The 21,561-nt window shown below is 38.8% G+C and overlaps 1 protein-coding gene across 1 annotated transcript in view; it reads right to left on the bottom strand.

Moving 5' to 3' along the window:
• Window positions 1-21,561, bottom strand: part of LOC127373561 (protocadherin-15-like) — a 172,445-nt gene that overhangs the window by 74,914 nt on the left and 75,970 nt on the right. The window contains exons 16-20 of the mRNA XM_051418160.1: window positions 20,650-20,751; window positions 13,457-13,589; window positions 13,029-13,108; window positions 10,300-10,393; window positions 4,461-4,589 (exon numbers count right to left, since the gene is read on the bottom strand). Of these exons, the coding sequence (XP_051274120.1) occupies window positions 4,461-4,589; window positions 10,300-10,393; window positions 13,029-13,108; window positions 13,457-13,589; window positions 20,650-20,751 (538 nt within the window). The remainder of the gene's footprint in view (window positions 1-4,460; window positions 4,590-10,299; window positions 10,394-13,028; window positions 13,109-13,456; window positions 13,590-20,649; window positions 20,752-21,561) is intronic.

Genomic DNA, 21,561 nt, shown 5'->3' with positions numbered 1-21,561 from the left:
TCAGTATAATTACATTGCCAGACAGTTAAAAGCCAGAAACACAATAGGATTAATGTCTCAGCTGCGTTACTTCTGCTGCTTTTCAACACACACTGACAAAAAAAGCAGCTTAAGGCCCGAAATATACACTATCTCTACAATCACTAGCTCTGCCTTTCGTGTTCGGGTGCTCATACCTCTTCCAATTTCCCCCTTTTTTTTCTTTTCTCTTTTCATCACTCTCTCACCTCCACCTCTAATTTAATTCCTAGATACAGCTAGAGAAGTACCTGCAACTGAAACTAAATTACTGAGATTTTTTTTTTTATCCGTCTCTGAGCACATTTCTTTTGCTGCACCAATAAACCATATAGTCAGGTATCATAACAGTGTGGGAGTTTTTTCTCAGTAAGTTACGCATACAGACAAGCACTCACTCTAGTAGTCTTCCTCCTACATTATGTTAGTGTGTGTGTGTATGTGTGTATGTGAGAAAGAGAGTGATCGCTCCTATATTTGAGTGTCTGATATTTCTGCTTTTAAATTCTGTTACCCATTAGGTTGATGTTGTGCTGCACCTGAACTTCATTGCAACTGTTTGAACTGTTTTGTGTACTGTCACATTGTATAATGATCTTTTCTGCAGGAGGAACACATGAGGAGACAAGATGAATCTGAGTGGTTGCAAGATGATAAACAGGGTAGCAAAGGCGAAAAAACATATTCCTGCTTTACAAATTTTTTTTTATTTTCTTGTAAATAAATGGAGAAGTTTACCGACTTAGGTTGTGAAATGAAAAATCAAATGAAACAGAAAGACAAGAAGAAAATGTTCACTTTTCCAAAACGATTATAAAAAACGGACTAACTAATAACAGTAAATGCCAATATGTGTTAATATAAAGACAAGAAAAATATCATACATTCCATACCATTTTTCCTGTTTTCCTAGCATTGGTGGTGGCTTTCTCGGATGTTCTAAATCACAATATATATATATATATATATATATATATATATTGTTTGTCTGTAGTAAAATGCTGTAGTGGTGAATGGAAACATGTTTGACCACAAGAAAGATCGATATTACTTCTTCAAGTGTTTTTCCCTTCAAAGATCTTTTCTTATAAAAAAAGGAAAGAAACAGAGCCATTTCTGTGCAGCGTATGGCCATGTACACGTAGACAGTAAACAACCATACTGTAGGGACAATCATGGCATGAAGGACCAGTCTGCAATTTTTTCATTCCAGCTAACAACTGCGGCAGGTGATTTTACTGATTCATTCCCCTCTCTGAGGTTGAAGGAAATCAGCAAAATCATCCGGTGTTGTGTTGTCCCTCCCAGTGCTGGAGGAGTGATGGCTACCGTGGAGGGATAACTGAGACTGTAAAGTGATGAAGAGGCAGCTAGCTTGATCAAAAATGTTTGATTTCAAAGCCAAATTGCAGATCCTGGGATGACGTTTTGTCCACTGAGGTTCAACATTGTCAACATTATATACAGAAAAAAAAGGTTTTTTGCTTTATACTGTCCACCACAATATGATGCAAATGAAGCATTCACCATTTTATTAATCTGTTTAAATGTAACCACCATTTAATAGGTTAGTTAATTTAAATAATATATAGAAAAACTTGTATAACATATTAAATTGTATAATTCTACATAACCACATTACTTATCTTAATAGTATAATGTCCTATGGATTACTTTTAATTTATTTATAGAAATTGATCACATTTTTGGGGTCCTAAATATGTTTGAAACAGTCAGTTTCACTGAGCTGTATGAAAATCAGTTGGTACATGTATCAAATCCAGACTTCCAAAAAGCCTTATTGAGCCATATCCCAACCCCAAAAGGAAGTCAGTTTGAATTTATTGTGTATTATTTATTTTGTCCCTTTTTAGTCTTTGACATTTTGTGTACTTACTCACCACTAGTTTTGTTGTTTCTTTGTTTTTTTTGCAACATTATTAAATCACATATAGATCATTTGTTGCCATTATTATTATTATATATGCTCAATGTAAATGTGTCCTAAACAACGTAAGAAGTAGCCTGTATATGTACGTCGTTGAGGCATTTCTAAATATCTAACATTCCTTATTGGGTCTACATTCATTGAATTGTAAGAGGGAAATGGTCATGTGACCTTTTCCTTGAGTCTTCCTTCTTTTAGTGATTTTTTTCCTCTTTAATATAGAAACCATGTCTTAAACTCATGAAAGTCAGATTAAGAATGCATCTGTACTCCCTTAGCTGTTATCCCTCTTCTTCTCTCTCTCCACCCCTCTTACCTCTCCCTAGCGTCATATTTCTCTCTGCCACCCATGCATGTTTCACTTCCTCCCCTCCTTCCATCTCTCTCTACCTTACCAGCATCGGCAAACCAAGGTCAGGTCCATTCATTTTTCCGGAAATTTGTTTAATACCTACAGGTAGGGACCCTGGCTTGGAATGAGTCCCAGAGTCGTGCCTTGCACAGCTCGCTGAGGGATCACACCGTCTGTTTTGGTTTGGAAAATATCCAAGGGTCCTTGAAAGGGAGGAAGTTCAGGATTGGAATACTTTCAAGTGCCCTCTCTGAAGATTAGGGTGGGTTTTTGGATGTTGAATCTGGAACATGACCAAAGGGCTGAGCGAGAGTTGAAATTTTGAATGCTTGAGATGAAATGTCCTCTTTAAGGATAAGGTTGGGTTTATGAGTTTGGAATGGTGCCCAATTGTCCAAATAAGAAAAGGTATTGAACTTTTAAGTTTGGAACCTGTTAAAAGTAAGACTTGTTCAAAATTCTAGACATGGGTGTACAAGGGCCATATATTTATCCTGGCAGTAGTCCTAGTGTTCAACCAAAGAAGCATTGTTAACATTTAGAACCTAGCAAAGTGTCAGACTGATCAAAGACCCTGTGACACTGGTGTATAAAGGCTATGAATTAAGCTTGGAGCAAATCCAAGCAAGCGTGCAACCAAGGGAGCATCTTTAAAGATCAGAGCCTATCAAAGTGTCAGATTTACCCATGACCCCAGTCTGGGGAATACATGAGTCAGTTATTACGTCTGGAACAAGTCCAGGAGTCTTTGTTAAGAGGAGACGAGGGTGCTGATCAGTTGAAAATGCATCCAACACAGCTGAGAAGAGATCATGTTACTTATAAATGTGCTTATTTTTCTTTTCTTTTATAGTTTCATGCATATTTGTCTTCTTAAATTTACAGCTATTTCGACACACAATAGATGGAAATTGAGACCACAACAGAAATTATTGTCAAAATCTGCCCTCTTTTCCAGGGAAAAATACTTGCAAGAATTCTCCAAGCCATACTACCATGCAACTGTTGTAGCAAAATGCTAAGAAGCCCAACCTTCACATGCCATGACGACATCAATATAAGTGGATCAACTTTTCAACTGGAGCTGTTTCTTTCCATTACTTAACCTGTTAAAATGGCTGCTTACAGTTCAATGATTTCATAATTGCATCTTGCATCACAGTATACTTTTAGAAGAATATAAAAGTAATATAACAAAATAATGAGAATAACCCCCGTTTTATGAATAATAGTTTGCAGTTCTATGTTGAGAAACTTGGCAACTTTGAGAAATTTCAGTTTTCCTAGGAACAAGGGATGATAGACTCCCAGGAAGTAATATTTAAAATACGGGAAAACATTAAACTCAAATAGATACCGTCCTCTCACGTAAAAAAAGGGGACACTAATACATCATTCTCTCAAATCCTTGTAGCCTGTCCGCCTATAAATATGCACACACACGGAGTCCTCTGAGCATAATAACATAGAGTCTTAATTACAAAGCTACCAAGGTTTACAGAGTTATGCTAGTGATCTCCGGTCCCCACTGTAAAAGATTATAAGAGCAGAATTTAATTAGTGCCTCTGTGAATCTTTGTGTGCTGTGTGCATGTGTTGTAAGAGACAGGAAAGAGAGAAGAAATATAAATGTAGACAAGTCTTACGGCACCTTTATAGTTTAAGTAATTATGTTGCTTACAGTGAGACATTATGATCCTTGCCACAATAACACAGACTTGTGTGACTAGTTTCAAACACGCTGATCTACACCACTACAGAAATAACAGAGACAAGTGTAATTGGCAATTAAAACGCCCTGCACAGTGAGAGAGCATGTTAAATGACAGATGCGCAGACAGGAATTACTGATACAGTGAAATAAATTGTGAACTAAATTTGCTTTTTTGTACATGACACATCATTATAACTAATTAGTGCAAGGAAAAGCACACAAAACAACAAATGCATAGTCATAAATGTTTGCATAATGAAGACATTAGCATACAAATACACTCTCATATAAACATGCTGTACTTATACATGTGCACAGTGAATAAATGTACAGCACATTGTGGACTATCAAAATGAATTCAAAGACATGTTGCGTTTGCCGCTTTTCTCCATGTGTGTTTGTGTTTGAGTGTGTGTGCATTTTCTTACCTTGACCTGTCCAACGTAGGCGTGATTCTGCTCCTCGATGACAGTGAGGTTCACTGGCAGTGAAGAATCGAACAGCGGGTCATTGTCATTAACATCTGTCACCACAATGTTCACCGTTGCTGTGGAGGTCTACACACGCACACACACACACACACACACACACACACATTTGTGTTACTATTCTGGTCAGTTGAGAAAACATCTAAAGTTGTATTTTGTATTCCATTTAACATGTTCGACAACTCAAAAAAGTTTTGTTTTTTTATCATTAGTACACAGGATGAATACATCTTCAAATTTCACAGGTTTTATTTGACCATCTTTGTCTATTTGTCCCTCTTACTAACACCTCTCTTATGTAACAAACTAAATAGCCCATTTTTGCTTGCTAATTAGCTGAACTCTAGTCCTGGCTGTCTCATCTCTTTGTGCTTCTAACAACTGTTCCCTGTACTAGTAGATTTAAAAACAGTTCGGCAATGGTCCACATTGCACCTTGTCTTGCAATGTAAAAAGGGATATTGGTGGTAAAATTAAATAATTAAGAAAGATGTTAAAATTTCTTAAGAAGGGTATCAAAGGGTCAAATAAATGCTGTGTTCAGACAGAGTTTGAATGGGACCACTGTGGTGGCTTCACTGCAGATTGTGCACTTGGAACAACGCAATTCACCGTCATTTGGAAAAGCGTTACATTAGCCAATCAAAAACATGCAAGCACATATTCCTTCAAACTCAGATGTACTACTCGAACTGGACTTCCTGTGCCATCATCTTCTCATGGTACCTGAGACAACACAACCCCACCAACGCTGCCCTTTGTACTGTTTTAGCGCAGGACTGATTGCCCGCTTAGAATGTGTATTTAGTAGGGCTGGGCAGTAGTAGACGTATATTTCAATATACAATAAATACAACACAGACACACAAACGAGCCAAGCCAATAACATCACAGACAGCTATTTCTAGTCAATTATATGGCAGTCCTTTAGGAACAGACAGCTCAGTTGCTTTAATTAAATAAACACACCACATGCTATTGTTTTGTTACCAAAAGTCGGAGGGACAAGATATGAGACAGACATGACGGCTTCACGGTTTTAAATGTAAACAATTGTTGCGAACAAACAATAGATGTTGATGTTGTGCCATTGTTTTAGCCATTCAATGTGAAACTGATCATGGGTGTATGCTGTAAACTCGAAAATCTGTTCCAAGAAAGTCGTGAAATACAACAAAACTAAATTGAGCACCTGAAGCATTAAAGCAGGTTTGTCAATGTTGGGAGGGAATTGATTAAAAAACCAGTTTTTTGTTTACAGTAAAGCACAAACAATATTGCCACGTAAGAGAGCAGGAAAGGAAGAAGCTGGTAAGAGGTGGTCACAAATTTGTTAATTTTGAGGGGGGGGGGGAGGAGGAGGGAGAGAGAGAGAGAGATTGAAGATTTGACTTTTAAAGAAGGAAACTGGGAGGAGGTGGAAAATGAGGTAGAGCTAACGGATTCACAACAGTGGGATGAGAAGAGCAAAAGCAGTGTGTGTGTGTGGGGGTGTGTGTGTGTGGGAGAGTGACAATCACAGAGGTGACAACAGGCTATTGAGGTTGGCAGGGCACACGGTGATGCAAGTAATTTGAGGTTAAGAGCTCACAGTTGACAAAACAGTTTATCTGAATGCCAATATATGTAAAGTAGAATGAGCTCGGATATAATGAAAAGGCAGGCAGTGAGCAATACTAGCAAACACATTCAGACAGACACAAAGGGAGGAAGAGACGCAGTAAACTCCATTTTGCATCAGGGGGCTCTAAGCACATCATTTTTCGATAAGTGCATACCACTGAGGTTATTATCTTGCTGATACCGTGGCAAAAGTTTAACACCCACCTCCTTGCAGACGCCATATTTTAAGGATTTGAGCTGTATACTCTTAGATGCATTTTGCCTGGAACAGGCTGTTCTTTTTGAAAATGACCAATGTGATCAAAATATGAGAATCTAATCACCCAATACATATAGCACATGTTCCTATTCATGTGAATTTTCATAGTATTAGCATGCACACATATTGCGCAAGCCTCCTGTGGTGAAGGGTAGCCTTTGGAGTAAAATGTGATTTTAGCTTTGAGTCTCACTTTCTGCAGCGTGATCCCTGCCTGTCTGGACAATTGCTCAGCAACCACCTGTGATAGATGGAAATCCGCTGATATCTGCCAGCTTAAAAACTTGGCATCGCAAACCCTTAACACCAAACTGCTGTGCTTGCTCTATGGTGTTGCAACAAAAATATACAGCTGGCAATATTTTATATTTTTCTCAAGTCCTTCATGCTTCACGATCACCGAGTCATTCACAAGCTGTTGGGCTGCCACCTGAGCAGTAAGGCTTGATCATATTCACGCAGGTGTGCAACACAGACACATCCCACTAGTACTCTGCTGACATGACGTGTCTAAACTTTAAAAATGTAGTAAACTTAACTGAAAATAGTCCCAAAAAAATACACTACTAACTAAAAACTGCAGTTCCCAGTTGTCTCAGGAATTTACTTTAACTATATATTTGTGACCAATCTTTAAATAGTTATGTCTTCAGTAGGAATGGCAGGGCATGGGACTTCCTCGGTCAGGTACGCTCTGTGACCCAAACAATTACTGTCAAAACAGTCTATTTATATCTATGTACTTGCATGCGTGGAAGAGAGCACAAACTTTACCTGGAATGTTTTGGCATTGCACCAGCTGTTGTCTATCAGCTGTAGCATGCTGGTCTGCTCAGCCCTGTTAGCCAGGCTAGATAAGTTCATGTAGTGTCAATGTTATCCAAATGGCAAACACAAATGAGAGAGCAGAGCTGAAGAATTCTATCTTGACATTTATTCGTAGTCTTACAATGAAGCAGTACTGACATTTGTTATTTTTTCTTATTGACAATATGTCAGTATTTGAGTGTCTTAACTGTTACAGTAAGAATTAAGGCCAATTTTGCTGTTCTGAAAACGTATCGAATCGTGAATTTTGTGTACCCTTAAACCCTAGTAGATATGTTGGAAATTATGGTAAGAAGAATCAACACATTGTTTTTTTCTTTTCATGGGATTTGTTCGCATTAAGAAAAAAACATAGAAGAACACCAGCCTTATTCTTTAAGCCGCAAGTCATATTACCCGCATGAATTTAGCTACAGCAGCGCCAATTCACACAATGAAACATGAGCTGATTTACAAACCCATGTCATGACACAGTACTATACTAAGTGTAAGTTGCATCCTACGATGACCAGTGTCCTTACAGTTGAGCTGGTTTACTGCACCAGCTTGTAGGCTCCTCAATCTGTGGCAGTATGATGGATTTACTGGCCAAATAGCCAATTAGGCACTTTGTAGTCTGACACTCTCACAACGGGACATTTAATAATAGGGGACACAGACGTGTGCATGAGTGTGTGTGTGCACACGCATATGAAGACAACCCAAGGCCTTTCGAGTGATGCTGATTAATGGGCCTGTATAAAGCAACTACACCCCAATCTTCTCTTCTCCTTTTTCTATTTCTTTCTTTCCTTGTCTTCCCTCCTGTCTCTGTGTAGCTCATACCATTCCTCTCTTGCACACCTTCGCTCTCTCTCTATTCACAATTCTACTCTGTTTTTTCCCCTTGTTCAGAATATAATGGAGTGTCAAGCAGAAAAATGTCCAAACTACTTTTAGCAGTTTTCTGGCTTAAAGACCTTTGGGGCACAAAGATAATACACTAATTGTCAAGGTCCAGAGAGGAATTGACTAAGTACATGTGTGCATGTCTGAGAGTGTGTACGTGTCAAGACTCCTTTATAGAATTGTGTATGAACACACAGTACAACTGTTAAGGTAATAAGAGCTGCCTGAATACCTCACCTCTCTAACTTCCTCCCACTTGTTCTCCCCCGACATAGTGTGCGCAAGGGTTTGTGTGAGAGAAGGTCACAGCATTCAAATCAGCATTTTCTCTCCTCAGAGGGACCTTAAACTTTACCTTTCGTTTTAATTGACATGTGTGGAAGGGGGGTCAGTGACGAGGAGAAGTAGCGGAGGGGATACAAACCTTTCTTAATGCTAGACTAATAGATGATGAGGAGGAGAGGAGAAATGGGAAGAAAGGAAACTGATGAAAGCCAGAGGAGTACAGGAGGAGGGAAGAGGGGAGGGCATCCAATGTCTTCATTTGACTTTCATGTGATGATTTGACTTTTAAAAAAAGACAGAAGAGGAGAACACAAACAGAGAGAGCTAGAGAAAGCGGCTCTGGTGACCTGTAGACAATTAGGTAAGTGAGAAAGTGAGGAAGGGCACACACCTTTATCTTTGCAAAATTGCTCTTGCAGGAGACATTTTTAGCCATTTTGTTATTTTACATGTTTATTCAGACCGCATCCACACTAAGCGAGTTAAATCTGCAGTTTATTTGTGCAGTTGCATTTTCAGTTTTTTCCAAGTGCAGAATCTGCACTGAAATGCCAAAACAATTAGGAAAACATTTGAATCTCGTCTTCTCATCTCTTTTATTTGAAAACGAACACTTACTAGAACGTTTTTGCGTTCAAAAAGAGTCGCATTATAAACTGACAGAGAAAAGAGTTTTACCTGATGAAGGTCTGAGGACCGAAATGTCATAAATAAAGTCAGTAAAAGTGATGAAGTGAAAAATGCTTTGGCTCTTTCGCAGCTGCGAAAGAACAAAACCGATCACTGAAACTGTCTACTGAAAAAATCTAATATGGAGTTGAACGGACGTAGCATGGTTACTCCCTCAGCTGGTTAAACTTCTCTTCTGGTGCCTCAAGTCTATTTTACTCCTGACTACAACAAGCATCACTGATGTTACCACACAACAGTTATGTCACAGGGTTCTGGAGTACATCTGTTCGTCACTGCAGTGTTCAAGGTGAGAACTTAAGCCACTGGAGGCGAGTGAAAACAACATTTTCAGGAGATGTCAAGTTAGTCTTTAATTACAACACCTGTATTGTGTGATCAGCTAGACTGACATTTGAGTTAACGGGTCTACATCAATGTGTTCCAATACCAACAAAAATACATCAAGCTGCCATTTTTATTTATCTGCTTTGGAGGTTCTTCTTTTTGGGTGTGGACAAAATGGTCAAAACAGAGTGAAAAAGATTTTTCTTATTTAGCCAGCTATGTGGGGACACAATTGAAGTTACCTTCTCAGAGCTGTGTGATCTAACAGTGACGTCTAAACAGAAAATAGTAGTATCAGTGGTCAGTTAAAAAATTGAAATCAGTTGATAACTATTTAGTCCTACTTTGTATACATGATTGGTAGATTAAAGTTTTTTGTTAGTGCACACTTTCATGCTGCAAGGTCTTCTCCATCACATCTCACTGTTAAAGCTGAAAAACAAAAATTTGAAGGCCAGGTGAGCTTCACTCGCACCAACGATCAATTCTTTTGCCAGGCAGTAATGTGTTACGTTCTTTTTCTACCAATCCATTTTCTTAACTGCTTATTGTTTATGCTCAGGGTTGCAGAACTGGAGCCTATAGTCACCATTATTTTTCATAGCCATTGATTTAAATATCCATATTTGTTTAAATAGATTTTGGCTTTTTATTTTGATAATGGATATGATTATTAATACTGAATGAGAAGCATTTCCAAAAAATGCCTCTAATATCCCTCTTTTCACAAAACGCCACAGCTGTTGTTTGTGGCATTTCGCTGTGAAGGATTTAGTTTCCCCCTCGGCAGCAGCACTCAGTTTAATTCCATTGGGAATGTGAAACAACTCAAGTAAAGACAACCAGTTAATATCTGTGTGGTACAGCTCCTTTGCTTACCCCATCTGGGTGTCCGTCTGAGGCTGTGACCACCAGGGTATAATAATCCAGAGACTCCCTGTCCAGAGGCTTGTCCAGAACCAAATACCCTGAACTGGAGAAAGAAAGAACACACAGAGTCCTATTAACCTCTAGACATACAGAATACTGTGGTGCAGTATGCATTAGTTTTCATACCCAAGATTTTCTGCACAGTTTCAGTTCATAAGTCACTGATTGTTAGCTATGTCAATCATTCTCATGCTGACACTCCCAGCCATTTGTAAGTAGTTCCTTTGCCAACTCTGGTAACATGGGAAAACTTTGGAAACCTGTCTTGTTTTCTCAAAATGTTTATTTATCTTTATATAAACCACTTTGGGGACAACTTTTCAGACAGTTAGCAAGCACTGTATAACACCCAGAAGTGTACTTTCACTGTGATTATGGTACTTTGGTGATGCAGATGAGGCAAATGATTACTGCATAAGTAAAAATAAGTAAAGTACTCCTCTGGAAGATTAACAGCTTCGGATCAGCCTGTCTGAGACTTCTGACCAATCAGACCAAACCAGCAGAAATCTTTGATGTTGCCCGTGATTGATTAAACACTTTTTTTCCAAGTTAAGATTTACATAATGATTGAAGTGTTTTTAATTTAAGCTATTTTCATGAATTAGAAGCCATCTGAAATGCACATGTTCTCAAAATATTGACAGTGTGTGTGTGTGCGTGTGTGTGCGCGTGCAGATGTTAAGTGGCCTACAGAGGGAAAGATATGAAGCAGTTTTTTTTAGGCAAACTAAAAGATAGTTCATGTATATTTATGGATGATTCGTGAAAAGCAAAGTCTGTGAACGCACATGTACGTCTTCGGCGCATGCACATACACACACACACACACACACAAATCTTATTTTCTCATTTGCACCACAAATTTTGATACTTTTTCTTCACATATGAAACCCAACATCTGCTATGACATGTGTGGACGACCCACAGTAAACCCCATTGTTCAGGACGTACCCAAGATAATAAGACCATTCAGATTTATTCAAAAAATAACGGATTAACCTCTTCAAAGCTCATCTCTTGCATCCTGTACTGATGCTGGCTCCTTAATTTCTGTATTAAAGAAATCGTTTTGGCCATTAGTGTGTGTTTCATCAGTGCCAGCCTTGCAAAATGGGCCAATAGCAGACCTGTTCGGGTGCTCTCCCGATGCGTTTCTGGAGTATTTAACTGGCCCAAATTCTGCACAAAAGCAATAAAAAACCATTCTATCCTGTGCCAATTATGAGCTGCATGGCATGTTGCACTTGTGCAGAAGAAAGAGAGTTTGGCTTGTTGTCATAGCGCCATAATGCAGAAAACACAGCTGAGGCAATGAAAGATTTTGGCACATACTGGAAGATTCACAGTGTCCAACAGAACCATTCAAATATTCGTAGAAAGCAGAAATAAAAGCTCTTCAATTAATTCTAGTCTTTGTTGTTGTGAATTTCTGTGCAGCAGATCCTTTAAAATCCTCATTTGTCTGTCATTCTTGCTCATTGTTTCCTTCCCAGCTCTCTCTAACATTTTATCCCTCATATTTTACTCTGTGCCTGCCCTCCTCTCTTATCTCTTTTTCCAACCCTTTGCTCTCTTTCTCTCCCTCTCCTCCTCTCAATCCTTGCAATTCTGCCCCTTCTCTTGCTGTCTTTCCTTTGTTTCTCTCTTCTCCTCCCTCTGGAAATGCAGATAGGATCTTCCCCCAGCATAAGAAATGCATTTTTAATGAGCAATAAATGAATAAATACAACAAAAGCCCTCAGAGTCTGTGTGGTGAGTATATGCACAAGTATGGGTGTGTTTATGTGAAGTCATCAGAGGTTGAGCCCTGAAATGATATAACTTAGGGCGTTTTCACACCTAAAAGTCCAGACCAAGGTCCGGACCAACGTTTGTGTTTGATTACATTGTATACATTTGATCCCGTTATTTTCGGTTTCACATAGTAATTGTGCTAGCGCACTAAAGAACTTTCCATGACATAGCTACGGCGTGTTGTCACCACGTACATGTGTTATGACTCCCTTTGATTGGTGAGTAGATGGGCGTGCGTCTGACGTTGGAGTGTTGTCATTTTGCCGGGTAGTCTTTTCCGTATGAATGAAAATGAATGAGCAAATCCCGATTGTGTTATTATGGTATTACTACCAACATAAACATATAATCTCCTCCTCTCCCCACGTACTTCCACGACTAATTTTTGCTTGTTCTGGCGGGGGTTTTCTTCCGTTTTTTTCCTTCTTCTTCTATGGTATGTATGCCTAACTTCCTGTAATTGGTCCGAAAGTCCAAACCATCCAAAAAGTGTTTTCATACTGTAAACGAACCGAACCATGGTTCAGTTTGATCCGGACTGAGACCACCTCTTTAGTTCGGACCAAATTTTGGTCTTTTGATCCGGACCGTGGCACCTTTCTCACCTACGATTTTGGTTCGGACCAAACTTAAAAGTCCGGACCAAATGAGATATGTGTGAAAACGCCCTTAGGCTGTATTCAACCACGCACACAGACACACACAGCAAATGTATGTTGCCAAGGTTGTACGGCATGCACATACGCAGATAGGGCACAGACAAACGTTTCACAGATATTCACACAAATAAGAAAAAGGTTACTGGTTTAGTTTCTGAAAATATCAACTTCAGCAAGCTCCAAAGGTTTGATCAAACATTAGAATTATTTGTGCATGCTTACTTCTGCTGTAGCACAAAATGTCCATGGCGGTCACCACTATGGATTTCGTACGTGATGGGGTCCCTCTCCCGATCCACTGCCTTAAAAGGTAAACAGAGACAGACACACACATTCATATATACTTTATCTATCAGCAAATTCTACCCTTGCAAGAATATATATGTATATATTCAAATATATCTAAATATATCAATTAATATGTAATAATATCATATGATTTAAAAAATATGTATACCCACATATTGAGTCAGCTGTAACCCCTGAACACTATGGCTACAATTAACATAAAGCTTGTAAGCAAGCGAGAAGAGCTAAAAATAATGGATAAACTGTTGAACTAGTTGGTTAAAATTAATGGAATAAGGGTTGATATAGTTAACTAAAAGTAATGGATAAATGGTCGTAATGTGTAATTCGTAGTAGTATACCTGCAGATTGAGCAGAGTAGCTCCCGTCCTCATAGCTTCACTGATCTCTAGGCTGTATTGCTGCCGGGGGAAACGGGGAGGGCTCTGGTTGTTTGGAGGCAAAACTTCGATATATACCGTAGTAATGGACGACCTGCAGAGAGAGAGGAGAGAATTGGGTAAGGCAGATAGGACAGATGGAGAGAGTACAAAGACAGAAAGAGAAACATCCTGTAACAGAGAAGCAGATAAAAGGGGAATGGTAGCAGTGAAATGTTGGAGAGGGATGAGAGGAGAAGAGGAAGAAGAGAAGTGCTGGAGGGCAGTAAAAGAGGATAGAGGGTAAAAAAGAGCAGTGTCAGGGAGGGTGAATGGTCTATTATTTAAGTTAAGAGCAGTTGGCCAGTGTTTGTTTCTTTGCACTTCATGCTGTGTTTAACTAATCGATAAGAGCGTGAAGTCAACAACAGTCTGAGTGGCAAAGAGACTAGACAGTGCTCTGCTGCCGTATTTTTGCAGGACTTAAGGTTCCTATTGTACAGTTGGACTATCTTATCCTATCCTGCATGTAGAGGTGCAGAGTTTTCCCTGAGATGAAACATTTATTTTTCTATTTATTCATTTCAGTAAAACTATGTCTGTATAGTGTGACACTATCTTGTTCAGGCAGTATTATATCATCAATTACTGTGCCCTTTATTATGCAGTGTTGTGAACCTTATTATGCAGCGTGCTACATTTGAAGACCTTCAGAATCTTAACATATCACTCAAAGATGAGCCATGCACTGAAACACACAAACCTTTAATATCATATTAGAATTAATATTATTAAGGTGTTTCTTCACACACAACTGCATTTAACTGCATGAATGGAGTGATAATGCAGATGACTATTAAATACAGTTCTGTAACAAAAGTAATGGATGAGTGGATTCAGAAACATCTTGACAGGTAAAGAAACCTAATAAAAATGTTTCAAGAGGATATTATAGAAATAAGGGTTTTTTTTATATAAAAAAGAGGAGACAGGCTTAAAAGCAAATTAAGGCAAAGAAAAATGTATTTCTAATTTAGGATGTGATGACACCAAGCGAAAATGCATTTTTTGTTGGATCTGACAATACATTATTTCACTTTGTAAAATGAAGTCTTAATTGCAACGTGTTTATTTCCTCTGATAAACAGCTTTGACTGTTCAATAAGCTGTATTCACTGACATTTTTGTAGTATGAACATAACACTCCAAAACAGCATGTCACCGTAATGACCAACAATTGACAGAGCTGTTTCTTTCAAGCGCTGTAAACAGCTTGTGTCCTTCTGTCAATTTTTCTTTCTGAAAATATTTGATTACCTGGGACGTAGTTGTCATATTTTACAATTTTCCGCCCTTGGGCAAATTGACTGCCTTACATAATTGGGAAATAACAATGCACTAAAGTGCAAATTAAACTAAGACCCAACTGGAAACAGAGTTGACATCTGCTATACCAATTATTTTAGATAATTTAATCTAGAATTTTGATACTGAACAACTTCATCCCAAAAGAACAAGATGCAAGAGCTGGAATTCAAAATAAAATGCTTCACTGGCAGGGAACACAACTTTGTGGGCACAGGTTGTGGGAACAATCTTTCTTGGTTACACATTAAGCCACTCCTATGAAATAATGCTAATATATGTGTAGTTTCAGTGAATCAGCCTCAGGGTTTAGGGTTAAATTATTTTACTCCTGCCTTATCAAGGGAAGTGATGAGTCCTGATGCTGGCAGTGGTCCACAGAAGACCTTCATAATAATAATTATGTCACATTAGGAAGAAAAGATGTACCACTCTAGTCTAACTTGGTAGCAAAAGACCAACCGTAAAAGACCAAATTGGTCATTGCTAACACTTGTTAAATAATTGTTAGGAAAAAGCCCAGTAACTCACGTTTCCTACTTTTACCCCCACATGATACGAGTGATTTAAGAAACCGCAGGGATTTACTTTGTGTTCCTACTTGGCGAGTGTGCCGAGTTTCAGCAGGGAGAGAAGGGAGAGATTAACTCCACTCAAACTGGATCATCGACTGAAAAAGCCAAAGAACCTCGGGTCTAAACAATAGCCCACAAAATCTGTTTATGTTCACAACAATAAATAAATAAATAGATAAAGGCTGGAAAAATGTAAGCTGCCAGAGAGAGTGAAAGCCAGTGTTTTATTAAAACAATTCAGATAGCATTATTGATGAAAACCGAATGAGGGACTAGAGATTACTCAGTCATGGTTTCTACTGTAGCTGGGGCCTATTTCTCCTTCCATTTCAATCAAAAACTGTCTACCAATGGAAGCAATTCCTTCTTTCAAAACTCTTATTTATTAATACGCATTATCCATTTCATATGCATGGTTAAAGAAAACTTTTCCAACTTTTACGGTACACGCACACAAACACAAACCCACACATTTGTACATACAAACACTAACTTGCACATGAAAATTATTGCAGAGACAATGAAGGAAAAAAGGACGTCGCTTCTTGAGCATGTTCTGTCCTCTTTTGAGTCACCACTCTGCCCTGCTGCACACACAAATAACCTCCTTCAGTCCAGTCATTTAGAGTTATTTGGCGGTTCAGTAAATCATTATTGGGTTAGATGAGTGTTTAGGTGAATGGCTTTGGCACTGAGTGCACTTCATAGTCCTGTTTATTTTTCTCTGAACTCTCAGCATCAAATTGCTCTTCTTCTCATTACCAACGCCAACCCAGTCGACACTGGACCATTTTTTGAGATGTGTTTTTTCAGCTGTTCGTCTCATCACAAACATGCATTCCGATTTCAATCAATACAGCTCTTGGCACGAGCAGCATAATGGCTTCATGTAACCCAAAGCACATTTTTATGCTTTAAGTCTATTTTCTTTAAGCCTATATAACCATATTAATGAGCGCAGCCTATATACTGTTCACTTGGTTGTGAGTGCTACTGAAAGTGAAAAAGGGCAGCTGTAGGTCAGGAGGTAGAGTGGGCCGTCCACTAACCCCTGGCTCCTCATGTTGAAGTGCCCTTGAGCAAGATACTGAACCCAAAATTGATGTGCATTGGTGTGTAAATGTGGATGAATGTTAGTTTCTGTTTGTGATGGATGTGTGAATGTTTCATGTAGTGGTTGGAAGACTAGAAAAGTGCTATACAAGTACAGTCCATTTACTATAAAAGACTAGTGTGTAGGATTTAGTGTGATCTAGTAGACTGCAATTAACTGAACACTGCTCGCTTCTGTATTTGACAACCTGGGAATGAGAACAGCCTGTGAAGTGTGTAGGAGAAACTATGGTGGCTGCAAAACTACGTAAAAGGCCCTGTCTACAGCCAGTGTTTGGTTTTTCCCGGTGTGGGCTTTGTAGAAACATGGCAGTTCAACATGGTGGGCTCTAAGGAAGGTGACCCGTGAAGAGTAGATGAAAAAACGGTTAATTCTAAGGTAACGAAAACACCAAACAACAACAACAACAACAACAACAAACAAACATAACAAATTATTATATTTGGGTGATTATATGCCAATGAAAACATACCTATGAATATTATATTTCATTTCTGCCAATAGAGCCTCCTAAATCATCCACATTGGTTCGTCAAGTTTAATTTTCCCTCTCAGCACAGTTGTCCTGTGGGTGTGGAGGATTTGGAAATGTTTTGAGGCACCTTTGACAGAACTGGGCCAAGTAACAAAAGTAAAGTCACATGAGTAATATGTATTGGGTAATTGATTACATTTTTCAAGTAACTTGCTCAACACTGCTTGCAAACAATGACTTTGTATCACCTCCATATTTTACTACATGCCTCTTAGGGTACAGTGCACAATTATCTCTTTAGGTTGTTCTCTCGCTAGCTATTTATCTAACGTCTTATCCTAACTCATATTTTCTCTCTCTGCCCTCTTTTCTCTCTCTTACCCTACAGTTTGATTAAAGTATAAATGAGACCCCCGAGCATAAACTGTTTTCAGTATTCCAGGGTGGATCTATCTAGGCCATGCAAAAGCACTTCTAATCTGAATGAAACATGTATCCCAAGGGTTCTTTAACAGTTCCAGCCCCCTAACATGGAGATGTAATACTCACAAGCTGAAATCCAAAGTCATTAAAAAATGCTGTCACTCATGTCTTGTTGGCACCCACTAGTAAGAGGACACACAGCTCATGTTGGGTCCTGACTCAGTTTTAATAAATCAGGTAGCAGAGATAGATATTGATTTGTTATGTGGGTTATGTTTTCAGCTGAGATAAACAGAGGGTCTGGGGAAATTTGGGGACAATCTGTGAGCCAATCACTGGAACCACCTCAATCTGCAGTGGTTCACATTCTGTATCGATTTGGCAGCAACATAGCTGAAGCCAAGAGGGTAGAGGATTTGAGGTTTTTATGACTGACAAACATTGTTGGAAAGAGCAATCCAATGCAATTGTGACATACATTTTATTAATAAAGATAAAATCGTGCAATCATATTCATTTTTGTTGTACACTTAAGCTGTTTTGTGAAACTGGATTGATTCATTTGACTCAGCAGCTTGATTCAGTTTGGGTAAATCTGAGGACAGCTCTTGTGTCACCTGGGGGCTGTCCTCAGACAAAGTCAACAAGTCAGCTGTTTACACAAATTGAATTTGTGTTGTTTCATAAAGCTTTGACTTTTGAGTGCCTGAAATGCTGAGAGGTTTGAGAGCATTTAATTACTAGTTTTCATTTAAGATGTCCCAAGCCAGTCCTTAGGATCGGTATTGGGACGATGCAGGCATATTTTAATGGATCGGTATTGAATATAATGATAGCAGATCAAAATCCAATCCTTTCTCTACTGAACTTCACTTAACTGAGATGCTTTTTTTTTGGCCATTTTTTTCCACAGGCTAAAATGACAAACGTTGCGAGTAACATTATATCAGCTGTCAATAGTTAACGTTAGTTCCATGAGTAACTTGATGGCAGGCCAAAATAAACTTGTCTGGTCTGTCACAAGTGTGACAAGTATAGCAAATTTACCCAAAAATTGCAGTTTCTCCTATTTTTCACAGCATGCAAAACATTACAGTGTGCATTACAGTTACTTTTTAAAATATACTGTAATTTATTCCAACAATATGACAAACCAATTCAATCAGCTTAGCATGACTTGGGTAGTCATCCATACAGAATCTAGCATTTTAGTCTGTTTGAGGCATTTCCGATATGCTAAAACCCTACTTGAAGCTAGTGGTTCAAAGCTACATTAGCCACTACTATGACTATGACATACCCAAATCTAAAGTAGGTGCCAGGTTTTGACAAGGAAGAAGAATGTGTGGCATTAAAAAAAAAAAAAAAACCTGATCTCTCTGATTCTGCAGCATTGATTTTTTCAAATGACCCACCGTGAGTCCGACAGTTTTACAGGAGTGCAATGCTATATTGGTAGTACTCTTTCAATCCATTTGCCTTTGTCTGCACTAGTTCAGTTTATCCGGAGAGACCAACACTTCTAAAAGCAGCAAGGGGTTTAGTGTGGAGTTGCTCACAGGGGAGATAACTGCTGATGGTCATACTCATACGCACAAGGTATAGTTTTCCTGTATTCTTACATTTAAACAGGTAAGTTTGAAATGTAATTACATTTTCATCAGGAGACTGATGAACAGAATCCCCTACTGTTGGCCACTGACAGCTCAAATTAAACATCTAACAGTTCAGTGACTTCCTCAAGTGTGTTTTGATATAAACACATCAATAATTGAGGGAGGGAGGAATATTCTCCATTGACCTGCTCAGCCTATATGAACCTATGAAATTAGTTTCCTTTTCCACAAGCCTACATAACGAGCAATCATCGCTTCGGTACTGAAACGTCCTGTGTGACTGTAACCAAGCGTTGCTTTTGTTCTGCGCTTCTTGTTAGAAGAGCAAGGACTTGGCTTGTTTGTCCTTTCCGCAAGGACACTGCAGTGCTAATTTATCCTTTTGTTGAGATATTCCAAAGTGCAAAAAACAAAGAACTACACCCAAGTGTGCTTTGAGTATCAGCAAACAACAGGCTGTTGTTCATGGTGCCATAGCTCAGGCTGTATGGCTTTTGTTTTCATTGATGCCAATTTCTCTCTCTCTCTCTCATTTTAAATAGTTTTCCTTATGGTGTTTCTGTATTAGATGATATGAAAGAAGAGAAGAAAACTCAAAACCAGGAGAAAAATGAAAAGAGGGACAACGTGCATGAAAAAACAAACACCTTTTCTTTCCTGTTGTCCCTTTTTCCTGAAACCTGCAAAAGCACATGGCATGTTCCCACTGAGTCCCTGTTTTATGATGTTTTTTGAGTCAAGCTGAAGCATAGTGCAGCAAAAAACACTAAAAGAATCAAACTCTCTGCCTATGCAGCTGCTACATCAATCTGTGGAGCAATGGAGATTGACTGTGTTCCAGTGGGTGAATGGTTCAATGGCTGGATTTGCCTCTATTTTAAGATATTGCACGGTAATTGCTAAAACTACAATTTCACAATTGAACTGCTCTCTGGCAGACCTTAGCTAACTAATCAATACACACAGAGTTTACAAAATATTAGGAGCAGTTGCTTTTTCCATGAAATGTTAAGGAATAGCCTGAGTTGGTGAGTTGGTGAAAGTTAAGGGTCCTTATTGATTTAATCCATAAAGATGAAGGACAGGAGATGGGAAAAAGGCAGGCGAGTGCAAAAATCCCAAAATACCACCTTTTCAAGTCAGTCCTTATCCTTTGAAAGCAATAGAGTACATTTATTCTAGATGCAGTGTGTACCTGAAAATTCAGAAATTGTCCCTTCTCTGAAATGCGGTATAATTTCTTTCCGTTTCACACGAATAGGGTAAACTAGTAGTGAGGCAACCTTTCATTACCTTCAATTCTGCTTTACTCTCCTTTCTTCTTTCCTTCTCACAAATGTGCTATCAATTGTTTTTTTCTCTTAGACTTCTTTCCTGCCATTTTCCAGTATAAAACCAGAATTCATACATTTCTAAAAATAAAAACGGCACACCTGAAAAGGGTAAAAAGACGGAGAAAATGGCAGGGAAAGAGAAATAAAGAGGGAGCGAGGGTGAGGGCTGTGGAGTGTCTGACAATGAGTGTAAAAGCTCTGGAAATTTGATGACCCTTCAAGCTCCACACAGACAGAGGAAAGGACTGAAGAAGCAGGCAGAGAAACTCTTACCTTCTTTGAGGTACAGGCCCATTGTCCATGGCTTCTACAGTCAAAGCGTAGCTCCGCCCAACAGTGAGCTCAACACCTGGTGCCACAGTAATCACCCCAGTGCTGTGAAAACAGTTTGTTCAATAAGACATGACTATGAACACTTTTATTCAAATGACTAAAATGAAGTTGGTAAGTGTAGTTGACATTAATAAATAATTGTTTTATGTCACCCCCTTGGTTTCTTCAGAAAATCTTCCAAGAGGCAGACCACCAATTGTCTTAAGCTTATACGTCTATGGCAAATACTGATTTAATCATTTTATTAATGTGACACTGATGTACATATAGGTGTTTACAAATTCTACACAAGATACCATCAATAATGTCAACAGTACCAAGACCTCAAACAACACCACAGAAATCTATACATCCATTTAACTGAAGCATTTTTCAAGTGAATTTGTGGTCTCATGCCCAATCCCCAAAGTGAAAAACAGCAGTGTTTTTACACTATAATAACCCCTGAATTACTTTAAGGAATAGTTCGACATTTTGTCAAATATGCTTATTTGCTTTTTTGCAGAGGTTTTAGTCTCCCCCATTAAAACGAAAATTGTAATTTTTTACATTACTTTGTTTTTCAGACAGATTTAAACAAGATATATTGTGAATTAGAGAGTTTTACACAATGTCTACACAGCCTGTGAAGCGAAAGCAGCATGTTAGTAGAGCAGCAGCAGTTACAGTCCCATCAGTGCCTACACAGGATGCATTCAGGTACAGTACTGAGCCTAGGTCATCCGCGATTTGGCAGCACTCAGAGCCGAGCCGAAAGTGAAGCGTGCGCCATTACACAGCCTTGGCACACAGCTGTAATGATAAGTATAGAAGCAAATCTGTTCCATCAGACAAGTGTGAGAAGGATGAATG

The sequence above is a fragment of the Dicentrarchus labrax genome, unplaced genomic scaffold (assembly GCF_905237075.1).
Source record: "Dicentrarchus labrax unplaced genomic scaffold, dlabrax2021, whole genome shotgun sequence".
Classification (NCBI taxonomy): Eukaryota; Metazoa; Chordata; class Actinopteri; family Moronidae; genus Dicentrarchus; species Dicentrarchus labrax.
Note: the sequence above shows the minus strand (reverse complement) of the source record. Positions and strands in the feature narration are given on the sequence as shown.